Below are 12958 nucleotides of genomic sequence, written 5' to 3' on the forward strand. Positions count from 1 at the left end.
AATTTCACCTGAAGTGGGACAGCCCGGCACACATGAAAGCAGAACCACAATCAAAATGTAAATCTAAGCGGTTGTTTTTATCTGCGCGAATTCGGTGTCGCAGTCAGAGGGGGATGCCAAAGGTCTCCTTAAACAAAATATTTTCCTTTGATTGAGCTTTTTGTTTCTCAAACAGACTCGTGCTCCAGCCCCCCGCAGATCCCTACAAAGCTCAGCGCTGACAGCAGTAGGAGGGGTGCTGAAAAGGAGAGCCAGAGAGCTGCGGTGCGGCTCCTTTTTTACCTCGCCGAGGAAAATGAACTCCCACAGCAAGCCCTGCTCTGCCAAAACAGCCCCGGCGCATCGGCTCCATCAACACCGACAACTTGAGATCTGATGCAGACGTCATTTGCACATGACGAGAAGGATTCGTTTCCCTTTTTTATTGTCCTCCAAAAGTTCATACGTGTCAATATTCGTGTTCAGCAGGCCCGTGGACACCGGCAGATCACAGCAAAGTCTTCCTGCGCTGTATTCTGCTGAACAACGGACCCAAATCTCCACCATCCCTAAAAATCGCAACGCCACTCAATTAGCAGGACTTCGACACGGCAGTCCGCAAACAGACTACAGACTACACCTCCCATTTCCAAATCTAATTTACTTCTAGCAGGACAAGGCAGGCTGATCATTTGTTGCGAAACAAAGGGAAACGCTCTAACAAATGAACTGTGTCCTGCTGGAAACACGCGCATTGTTCCTATTCCTCGGAGCCCAAATTCTGTAGGTCATGTGCAGCTGCAAGCTGCCCACAAGGCCAGGTCTTTCTCATGTTTAAAATTCTACAGTAAGCTGCATTTTTCCAATCAGTTTCATGCACTTAATTCACTGAGCCTCAAAACAGAGTTCAAGACTAGCCACCTCAATCAATACATATTCATGGTTGAGTGCAATAAAAACAAGAAATGGGCCTTCCAGGAGCTGGCATGGGCTCCTTGGAAAGAGTCTACCTGCAGTAAAATGAAGAGTTCTCTCTGAGTGTCCTCACCTAACCTACTACCCTGACACATTCAGCTCTGATGCCTTTGCATGCCTTTTGACCAACTAACACCTGCTGGATGGCAACCTGTGTTGTCTGAAACGAGTTTCTAACCCACATAAGCTAATAGAGCCCTCAAGTCTCTCTGTGCCATACAGAACCAAACCTCAAATGTAGCACCGTAAGGAAACCTTACCTACTAGTCAGGAGAGGAAAATGAATAAAACCAAAGGCTGCAGAAATACATAATTTGTTTAACTTTGCATATGTGCACCTCACTAAGTTCAGCAACATCCAGAAAGACTGAATTAACAGCCTCCACACAGAGACAGATGAGAACAGCAAGGAGTGATGAACACTCAGTCTATGAGATTAATCTACCCTTAACACAAAGCCATTGCGTCTGCTGTAATCATGAGATCCAGGGAGCAGATCACCCACAAGAAGTATCTGTCTATGCTATTGCTCATGCAATGCAACTAAACCAAACAACGAGCTACAACAAGACATGCTGGATTTGGCTGCTGGCAGGAACACAAATGAGAAATGCTTCAGTAGCCAGGAAATATTAGTAACCACTAACATGGGCATACTGCTGAAATAAACTGAAGCAGGGCTTCCCTATGAAAGCTTATTTAGACGTCGTTTGGAGGCGGTCTATATGTTACCATGAAATGAGATTAATATTGCTTCCACAGGACAGAAGGTCTGAATGCAGTGGGAGAAAGAGATTCTTTGGGGAAAAAAAAAAAAGTCCGGGGTAAGGAATACCACAGGAATGCAGACCTGCTGTGGGTAAAGACCACAGCAGTTCCAGAAGACAACAGGCAATCTTGTTCAGATGCAGACCAGCACACACTGCTCTTTTCAACAGTTTCCTGCCCATTCAAGAACTGTGCACAAGAAGATGCAAGAATACACTGACACGTAACACTAACCAGCCTAGAAATTAGCACTTAAAAAATCTTTCTTCTTCTTTTTCTTTTTTCTTCTGGTTGTGATCATTTCCTTTTTACAGTGCTATGTTACCTATCTTCTTGCCACTAAGTAGAGGCCAACTGACGTACATATTTCTGCAACAGAAGGCAGCATCACCAGCTAGGATATTTCTAGCACATGGATTCTGGTACACTCTGGCAGAGATAGCCATTAAAATCATTGACCGAAAGCATGGAAAAGTTTCATAATTCAAAATGTCATCCCATTAAAGCCTCGGGACCACACTTCAACAACTATTCTCAATTTCTTTTTCAAGGCCTGAATAGGCCAGTACAGCTGCCTGCCACACTCCCAGTGACATTCCTTCCTATTACCAACTGACGATTGCTACCATTTAACAGCCTATTTAATAGAGAGAACATAATAAATATCATTAATCCTCATTTCTTTTAAATGCTGTTTTCAGCAGTAGCATTCTTCTGCTTGGCTTTGATCTTTTTTTCTGTTTGGTTCACCTTTAGGTCCACTGTTTTACTATTTGTTGTATTTAATTTAGTACAGAAGTCCCTCCATTTACCAGCACGTGTCACACAGTCCCTACTGCAATGAAAAAATACAGTCATTATTGAGGTCCAAAAGTTCAACAAAGAACCAACCACCCCTTCTGCCACAAGGGAAGCAAGAAGTTACATATTTCAGGATGCTCCTACCAATAAATGAAATATTTCCTCTTCAAGCTGCTAATTTGCCCTGTTGTTACAAAACTAGCGGACAACAAAACTGTTTATGTCATTGTTCCACTTCACTCAGCACTGGGGAGGTCTTAAGTAGCAGAACTACCGCCCTGGACACCATATTTTATAAGGAGTCAGATAAAATGAACAAACTAACAGACCTGAGGAAACAATTTAAATGAAAGAACTTGGTATTTTTTATTTTCTACGCCTACCAGAGGGTAACTGAGCTGTCTGCATGGTAGCCATCTTGACACGTGTAAAAGGCTGACATGAAAGAAGCAGACCATACCAACCTCAGCTCTTGTGAAGCAGCCAACTGCTGCTGAAGGCTTCTTAGAGACAAATTCTGTCTGGTTTGGTGGGGGTAAACTTCATCTTCCTGAGTCATGAGGAGAACCAGCTAGCTTCCCGCAAGGCCACCTTTCAGGCTTGCCTTTCTTCTTCTGGGCAGTGAACTGCTCAAATGCCCCAGGGGAGAGGTAATTTGAGGGAGATTGGGAAGTCTACCAACCCAGGACCAAACAAGTAATGATTTGAAGACTCTAAAGGCCTTTGTGGGCCACTGAACAATGACTCAATCCATGAGGCTTTAGGAAATCAGATGGACCGCTTGGATCCCACTGAGAAACTCAAAGGGTGTCCCCGTCACCCTTTGGTGCCTGCAGCGCATCCACACACCCCCCAACAGCCACCCCAAGCACCACATGAGGCTGCACAACAGCCTACAGAGCTGGCTCCATTAACACCACCAAATAAGGAAATAAATGTTCATATCCAGAGCAATTACAGTCTCATGCCTGTAATATCACCAAGCTTGTACCAAGATTTCCAAAATATGTACCAAGACAGTGCCCCAGCTGCAGCTTGTTTCCAGTGCTATACCCAGTCCTTCCCTCCACCTGCTACCACACTGGTTTTCCAAGCTTCTTTTGTCCAAGCAGTTGTTGACTCAGAGATAAGGGGGCCCAAGGTGGTGAAATAACATAAATGCACATGAACAGCATTACTATTTTAAAACATCTGATATCACAGCAGAAGTACAAGATTAGTCATTTAAAAACATGTCAAATTGGAGGTTAGAGGGAAGAAGGGGAAGGGAATACATCCAACACCTGTCAATTTTCTATTATCAATTAACTCCTGTGATTATATCATGTTTAATACTGCATGTGTTCAATGCAAAAATTACAGATAAACGCTGCTTGTAATTTCTATTAATAATAGTAACATAATTAACACAGATATTTCATAGCCAGTCACAACTAGAGCTCAAACAGCTTTTTGAGAGCTGTCATTACTGGCAGAACAACACCAATGGCAAGCACTGCTAGACACCTCATTCCATACACTCATTTCTCCATCAGACACTGACCAGTGGAGGGACCTATTGATCTGTGGCAAACAACTGTCAATCCTATCAGAAACGAAATGGTTTAGCGAGCATGTGACAAATTGTCATCCTTCTAATATATGCAATGCTTGTTTCTGCTATCCCTGTATAAAGAAAAGCATTTCTGAAAGAACAATTTAATCTTTTTAAAAGTAAATATTGAGGTAATGCAGTACCCTGGTATATGACAGGAAATCCTCACAGTAACAGCGCTTCCCTTGTATTTGTAGACCAGAATCATTATTGGAAAACTTCTCTATTCAGAAAGCTGAACTGTGGTTTAAAAACAGTTGCAGAAGATACAAAAAACAAAATCAAAATTTGATTTTGGTGTCCATCAGCGAGGGCAAAGTACTGTGAGAGGAATTCCGTCACTCTCTCTGAGACACTTAGGCACCACAGAATAGCAAGTAAAGCTATTTTAAATACATACCTCCAAAAGCTCTGTGACCTACCAAATTAGTGCTGATCTCTGTACTAATAAAATATATACAATGACTGAGACAACTTCCTCAATAGTCTCAATAGCATGTGAAGACTATGTACACACACAAAAAACATTTTTCAGAAATGGAAAACAGTTGGAAAACATCCCTTTTAATTGCTTAAAATATTATGCTTTCTTTCTCAGAAGCCACTTACAATTCATACAATTGCAACCTCATTACCTGAAGCACAAACTCCTCCACTTCCCTCCGCATGACCTCAACTTTCCAGATTCAGACACCCACAGAAAGCATGTTAGACAGCGCTGCTGGTTCAGTGCTCTGTCTCACCTCCCCTAAATATGATACAGCAAACCAGGTTTCTGAAGACACCGATTTCTGAGGTAACAGACATATTCCACATACATACACAGATGCACACGAAGAGCAAGTACTCACAGCTAAAGATGCCTGGAGGTGGATGCTCTGTTACAAGCAGACAGTTCTCTTCATCACTGTTATCCCCACAGTCATTCTGTTGGTTACAAATCAATGAACCAAGATACAAGCATTTACCACTGGCGCAGGTGAATTTGCACTCTGAAAGGCAAAAAGGAAATCAAAACAGAAATTGATGAGGAAATCAGTGTTTATCTTCTTCACTACCTAGAATGACTGATATTAAAAGCAATTGGTATTTTTCACATAGATGCTGTCTTGGTGGATGGGTCTTTTACACTTCATGACCGAAGTAAATAATGCAGTATTTGTAAGCATTGCAAGTATGAATGATGTCTGACTGTATGTGGTAGATTTTAAATTACTAGAATCAGTCCACTAATAAACCAGATTTGCCATTTGGAAAATTCAACTTATTTTAAAAAAGACAAAGGATTTTTCTAGTTCATGTTGCTTACAGTTCACTTACTTACAACATGGACTGTGTTCTCACCTATGTTTGTGCAGCACTTTATGTATTTGGGGCAAGACAGCACTGTGAATAAATATAATCATTGTCCCACGTTAGGAAAAAAAAGTCTTGCCCAAAGTAAAACAGCACCAGCTGTAAGGCAGTAGTTAGTCTGTAACCAGCAACAATCCCGTCCAGACACAATTATTCCTTAACTACCTTCCCAAAGCCAATCTGCCAGTGTCCCAGCTAACTACAATCAAGCACTCACTGCCTGCACACTGAGCTCCCACATTTCAGTTTGATTTTTTTTTTTTTTTAGAAGGAAACTCTAAAACCTCTATAAAGCATCTGGATGCTATATGCAGGCTTGCTGTATTCCCTTACATTTCATTCATTGCAAAGAAATGAATGGTTTGCTAAATATGGTTTAGTCACAAGGAGAAGTTCCTCTGAGACCACGTATTTAAACAAAAACATCATTACCTCAAGCTCATTCTTAACTTCTCTCCCTTTTTCCGTAGGCTGCCTAACTAATCACACTGGACTGATCCCCAGCTCTTCAAAGACCATGTCAAGGTAAAGCTCCTCACCTCATCTCCCACTCAAATTTTACGTTGACATGAGAGCTACACACTTACCTGCTCTGGGTGACCAGAATGGACAACTGCCATCCTTGGCCTCCTGTTTACTGATAAAGATTCAGTAAGTTCCACCAGTGCTGAGTTGTTATGGCAATTAGAGCCTAGTGCCTACTCATGCTGGATGTTTTTCTCTAACTTTTTAAGCCCAGTCAGACAAGGCTTCAGTCTGACTTCCTTGTCCTCTGTCTGAAATGGTAATAGCTCAGTATTTAAACATGGCATTATGTATTGAGGGTGTCTACTTGGTCGATAATTAAAATTCCATTGCCCTTCAGCTAAACTGATCATTTAAATGTCACCTCTAGAAACAAAGCTTAATAGTAAGCATTTGAGATATAATTAAGAATTATTCACAGAAATATAAATACCATTACAAAAAGCTTTTTCACTGGGCTTGTTCCAAAGATAAATACACTACTGACATAGAACAGAGGACACATTATATCTAGATAAATTATAGTTTAATGATTACACCTTTAGCATGTTGACAAATTCTGGCAATTGTCATTCTGAAGCAGTGGCAAAGTAAATGGAACTAAAACCAAGAAACACTCACAAGCCTTTTATTTAAAGTAGTACAATTCCCTGAAACCCAGGCTTCCCCAGGGCTGCAGTTTGGGCTGGCTGATTCTACTTCAGAGAGACGATTTTTATCTTCAACATTTGTTCATCTTCAGCAGCCTCAACAGGACAGTTCCCATTAATCTTAACAGCACAAGGACTGGACTTGCTCTGAACTGAGAAGACAGGAGCTGTAATTCTAAAAAGACCCTAAAACAGTTACCAAGGCGTGACATTTGCACACTTGTATCTTATGTACAACATAACCATAGTAATCACTGAGGGGTGTGGGGGGGGAGAGAAATAAATTGGGAAGGGGAATGAAATCATTTTTCGTAGCATATTTGCTTTGTAGCTAAGAGTGATTCGCAGACCTCTCTCTGAAAACTTCACATCTCAAGTATTAATGACATCTTGGTATGCATACCAGCAAGAAGCTGCCGCAGTAAAATATATGCATCAACATGTGCAACATGTTAAAATGCTACTTAAGAATATAAATAAAAGCTGTAATATGCTGCATAAGAAACACAAGCATTTCCTGTGCTCTTAGAATATGTACTTGTATTGCACTTGGTCAAACTGCACTTAAAAATCAGTAAGCATTTTCCTAAGTAAAGACCTCAAGATTTATGAAGTATTTAAATTATAGAGTCAACTATTACACAAAGTATTTTTCCACATTCCTCATCCTCTTCAGCAATGACAAAGAACTGAAAAGCCATTTAAGGCCTTGACCAAAGAGAGGAAGCCTTTGAAACCCAAGAAACTAAGAAGGCTATTAACACTTACTTTTGCAAGGGAGACAAAAAAGATCAGAATCAATACAATCTGATGATTACCACACTTAGGACTCATTTTTGCAAACTCACAAAGTAAGAAACTGGAACAAGAAAAGTGTGAAGCTGTTTTGGAAGATTAGAAAAGTTGGCTTGAAAGGGTTCAATCTTTGCAGACATTTTAAATGGGCACAACAGAAAAGGCAGAATGAAAACTACTACAAATTGCTGCGATGTTCTGAAAATTAGAGTAGCAACAGACCTGCTGCTTCTATTTGAAAGAGAAGTATCAAACACCTTATGGCTTCAAGTTAGAAGACGTCCCATGTCACTTTGGCCACATTTTTTTAATACTTTACTGTGTCTTCATGTTCAGCCCTAACATAAGGCCTTCCACATTCCCCTCATGACTGATATAAAATGCTCAAGCAAGATGTCAACTCAAAAGCAACTAAAGCTAAGAACTTTGAGTTTCTCTTTGCCACCAGATTATAAGGTCTTCAGACAACGGACCACATAAAGCATTAAATTTTTAGTAGCTCTATTAAAGTGCTGTATTTTAACTAACATTATTGTAAGAGGACTAACCAGAGGAAAGAATTTGTGATTTAAGCTTTTTTTTTACCGGATAACAAACTGCATTGAAATTTGGATTCAGTATTCCACACCTACTTGCTTCTTCCCTGTGACGTGAATATTGCCATTATCAAAGTGAATCAAAAAAGAGAAAAACAGTTATCAGACCCCTTTTCACCTGCTGATGTCCCCACAGGCACTGGATGGTCAGTCTCTGTACTACAGGAATTCTTCATTCTTTTTAAATGCTCCATCTCAAGCCATGCCATCATTCTGCGCTAGGCCTGACTAGGATGGAGAAAACTTGTAAGTCTGTAGAAGTACGGCTGAGAGAGAAGACCCATTCCCAAAGCCAGACAAAAAGATCGTCACGGAATGGCTTAGAACTGGGAAAAGATAAAAACTATATGTACACGAGATCCCAAAGAAGCCTAGAAGTACTTTTAAAGAGAAGTCTAAGCAAGCAGTGACAGCTGACATTACACACAGGACAGCCCTTTCCATGTCCTAAGTCTAGAACTATCCAATGAAACCTTTCCAACTATCTACAAAAAGGACTTCTCTACAGAGTTTTGGTTCATAGTGTCTTCCTTTATATTCAATTAGGAAAAGTGCCACTGAGGTACAGTGGCAAAAATACCACCATTAACATCAATGACGACTTCATGTGCCATCTAACAAATTTTAATACCTCATGGAGGATTCAATAGTGCAAAACTTAACCTGTATAATCATGTTCTACTGAAGTCTGAAAGACATTTAAAAAAAAAAAGAATACACTGTAGGAATGGAACAAATGAATTAAATAGATTATTCAATGAAAACATACAAATACTTCCAAACAGGGAGCATATCTAGCATTATGTATTTGTGACCTGTGAACTGAAATTCAATACTGTAGTGTATACTGCGTGTATAATTCACATAGTAAATATATTCAAAAGATGTGTGCTTTTTCTAAAACCAGAATTAACTCTTTTTCTAAAGTAAAGCAGATCAAAGTCAGTTTGATGCAGATAGCAGAAAACAAATAGGAAGAACATTGTTAAAGTGAACATTAGTAAATAAACCTGCAGAGATCTGTACCAAAATACAGGAGAGGCCTCCAAACACCACTGCGGAAATCCAGACCAGTCCAGACTAGACCAATGTGCCTAATGACACATCAGAAAGCTCTTATCAATAGCAAGCCTTGTACTTGGCTTGTCTAGACAAGAGGAGGGGGGAAAAGCTCCAGCTCTGAAAACAAGCCAGCATGATCCTTCTTTCACAAATAACATTTCAAAGCTATGCAGTTTTCCTCTTCATTTTCAAGTGGCAATTAGTGAAACATCAGTAGGTTGGTCAGCAAGGCTCCTGACTACAGCTAAACTTGAAGCAGATGACAGCTATTGGAGGTTGAAAAACACAGCCCTCCTTATAATTACAGCTTACTACATTTGTAATTATGTCTGGAGCATAATTTGAAAATGTATCTTGCCAATATACTGATTCTTTAATACAAAGTCTTAATAAACACACTTCCAGGTATAACTAGACTCTCTTGGAAAAAATGAATGGTAAGAATGCTATGATGTACATATCCCATTTTTATAAACTGTATGTATCTAGTACCAACAAACATATTGCTCATAATTTTGAGGTAGATGCTCATAGCATAAACCATCTATGTACAAATATTCATTAGTATATGAATGAATGAATTTAAAATCATTAATTGAAGGTTCTCTTTCAGCTGCAAAGGCAAAAGATGAATTTACCTCATGATACAAAAAGAATTCTCTCATTAAGAGGTTTTTTTTTTACTGTAAAAATGAAAGATCTGCTATTGTTTGTGATTATTTTACGCTTTCTGTGCCTATCCAACAAGATAATTTTATCCTTGCATTCAACTTAATTATTTTAGACTTCATTTACACTTGACTTCATGCATATGAAGAGCATTCCTATTGTTGTGTCATCGCACTTACTGTAGGGCATTTTTAATTATAGCTAAGTACTGTTTGTTTTTGTAATGCAAGTCAACCACAGGCCAAAAAAAAAAAAAGCAATGAAGTGTCATATTGAAAAAATATGGTGTTTTAGGCCACTGCTATGATGCATGTCACAGCTCCTTACTTAACAGGTCTGAGATTGTTATCTGACCCAGGGCCATAATTCTACTCCATCCATTCAAATAATAAAAAAATGTATACACAGAGCTTGTGATCTAAAACTGTTACCACCTAACTACAGTAAAACAGATCTAACAGACAAAATGAAATCCTAAATTATATCCAGGACTGGACCACAGTAAAGACACTCCCAAAATCCAGTGAATTGGTAGCAACACTGGCTTTACAGCCAGCAGAAGGTAGTCAAATACCCTACTGGAGTAATGTAAATTGAAGGTGAAAATCCCTGCCCCCTGGTCAATCTACATTCCAGAATAAAAGCCTAATTTCTGATTTCTTAAACAAGAACTTCATTTTAAATATGCCAACATATTTCTTCATACAACCATTCAGTTTTCAACACATAACAACCTGAAAGAAAATATGTTTAAAGGGCATCATCACCTGCTGTAATGGTAATAAGAGGCAGAAGTAAACTGGGGAGGGTGGGAGGTGCACGCTTCACCAGAGATTAAAGAAATATAAACCACAAATACCAGACTCAGTACAATAAAGCCCTGTTCAACCTCTGATAAACATCTGTCTGTGTATTATTTTTAATATTGTAGATTGTAGCTTTAGAATGGGAAATAAATCATAAACAGGAGGCAGTGTACACAAGGAACATGTTTATTTGGGAGAAAGCTTTGTTAATAAGGAAGATGGCAGGCTGCCATACGATCTAATAAAACTCCACTGGTGCAGGGAAAGGAGGGATAAATAGGTCTTCACAAAACAAACAAACAAAAAAAATCCACTTCATAAAAAGAATGCCAAGCAGAATACCAGCAAAAAATGAAAGCAGGTCAGCTTATGTAGAATAAGAAACAGAGCTGTAATGCACAAAGGTCTGGCCTCCCTGCTCAAAGCCTCTTAGAGGACAGAAGACGCTGTTCACAGAGCAGCACAAAATGGAGAATATGAGATGTTCTCTGCCCAGAGGAGATTACGACCTTAAAAACATACTGTTTGAAAGGTTGCTGTTGATTCTAAACCAGTTTCATCTGCTCAGCTACTACCCTCTTCCAGTCTCTTGCTTTTCCAGCAATTGTTTTTCTGTGTTCTTCTTAGGGCAAAACCTGACACAATGCAGTTACACTACTTACTATTTATGCTAATACCTGAAGAAAATAAACATAATATTCTTACATTCTGGTAGCAAAATTTGCTATTCAGTTCATCACTTCATGGACATCAGGACATTTGACTAGGCTTATCTTAATGAACAGCCTAATTGCATTAGACATCGTGGGGAAAACTGAAGGAACTCCTTTATTTTTGGATTTTTCAACAGAATCAGTTTTCATCCGTAATCATTCTTACTCATATGTACCCATGTCTGGTGTGAAAAGAAACAGATCAGCCTCTTTCTAGAGTCCTTCAAGAGTATCATGAGAAGACTTTTCATTAGCACCGACAATTTTCTGCATCTATACCAAATTCAAAAGACTCAGTTACTGTCTCGTCCATGCAATCAATGAACCTCCCCTGCCTCATGGCTGGGACCAGCATCTGCCTTGAGCAGGTCCGATCAAGAAGGAAAAGCCAACAGTTCTCATCACATTACTCATCTCAAGCTGACAACCCTCTCCAAGGTGAACTTGAAGACCATTAGGCTTACCCAATTAGTCAGTTTTTGCTAGGAAGGGCAAATAAAGGAACGGTTGATTTACTGCCATCTCCAGGGATATATTTTTCTGTTTTATTTTTTGTTTATCTTTCCATAAAACAACAAGACAGTATGAAAATGCTTCAAAAACACTTGCAAACAATATGTCAAGACCTTCATTCTATTCTGAATATATATATAAATCTGCAGCTTAGCTCAAAATGTCCCCTTGTAGTCTCCCCTCCCCTTGGAAATAATATGCTTTTGATATTATGCCAACAATCTATCATCCATTTCTTAATTACACTAAATCAGATCCTATTTTACTTACAGTCAATTACAAAAAATAAATAAAGATATATAAATTGTGTATTATAGTAGACACACTTGATCATATCCATTTTAAGGCTTAAGTTTATTGCAGTGCTAATCCACAGTCTCAATGCAGTCTTTATTTCTAATCCTCAAATTTGCCCTGTATAATAATTTGGCCATGGCCGTGGCAGTGCTTTAATAATGTTTTGTTTTAGCATGTTTTATAGTTCAGAGCCTAAGATCTGCATCACCTTTGGTGTAAGTCTGGTTGGTTATTTTTCCGAAATACAGGTACTGATGGTGGCTGGCTGCCCTTCTACCAACTTGCTTTTCCTGAACTGCCAATCACCTGCCAGTTTATGTCCATATAGCTCTGAAACTCCCAAACTTCTGGACCAAAGTCCCTTGCTCCTTAACTGTGTACAGACTCCTTTGCACTCCCATCAGAGTAGCCTGTCACCTTCTCCATCCACAGACCTTCTGCAGAAGCGTCCCCCTCAGCATCACATGCCCTGACCCTGAGGTCAGCCTCACCCCAGGCCTGTCAGCCCCAGCCAGGCCGCAGCAGGGCCAGGCTCCGGCTCCTCACAGCCCCGCCTGGCCACAGCCTTTCCACAGCCAGGCCCAGCTGCAGGCCCACAGCCCAGCCCTGCCTTTGGGAGCTGGCTCTGCCCTCATGCCCTCAGCGGCGTCCCTCCTGGCTGGGGTGGTGGGATGGGCCTGGCTGCCAGCCCCAGATGTTCTGCTATGTTCTAGCAAATTTCTCCCAATCAAGGATGTGGAAGGTGCGTTGGTGATTCAGCTAATGACACTCTCATTTTCAGTTGTGAAATTACTTGAAGAGACGATTAAAAATACATTAAAACTGTACCTTATAATTTTTGTCAAGCACAATGTCATTA

At 39.9% G+C, this 12958-nt stretch overlaps 1 protein-coding gene across 10 annotated transcripts in view; it reads right to left on the bottom strand.

Annotated features, from left to right (window-relative positions):
• Positions 1–12958, bottom strand: part of LDLRAD4 (low density lipoprotein receptor class A domain containing 4) — a 291190-nt gene that overhangs the window by 138062 nt on the left and 140170 nt on the right. For 9 of the 10 annotated variants that reach the window (XM_046925120.1, XM_046925119.1, XM_046925118.1 and 6 more), the window contains one exon: positions 4969–5109. The exons of the other annotated variant lie outside the window; for it this stretch is intronic. In XM_046925120.1, the coding sequence (XP_046781076.1) occupies positions 4969–5109 (141 nt within the window). The remainder of the gene's footprint in view (positions 1–4968; positions 5110–12958) is intronic. 10 annotated transcript variants of the gene reach the window in all.

The sequence above is a fragment of the Gallus gallus genome, chromosome 2, assembly GCF_016699485.2.
Source record: "Gallus gallus isolate bGalGal1 chromosome 2, bGalGal1.mat.broiler.GRCg7b, whole genome shotgun sequence".
Lineage (NCBI taxonomy): Eukaryota > Metazoa > Chordata > Aves > Galliformes > Phasianidae > Gallus > Gallus gallus.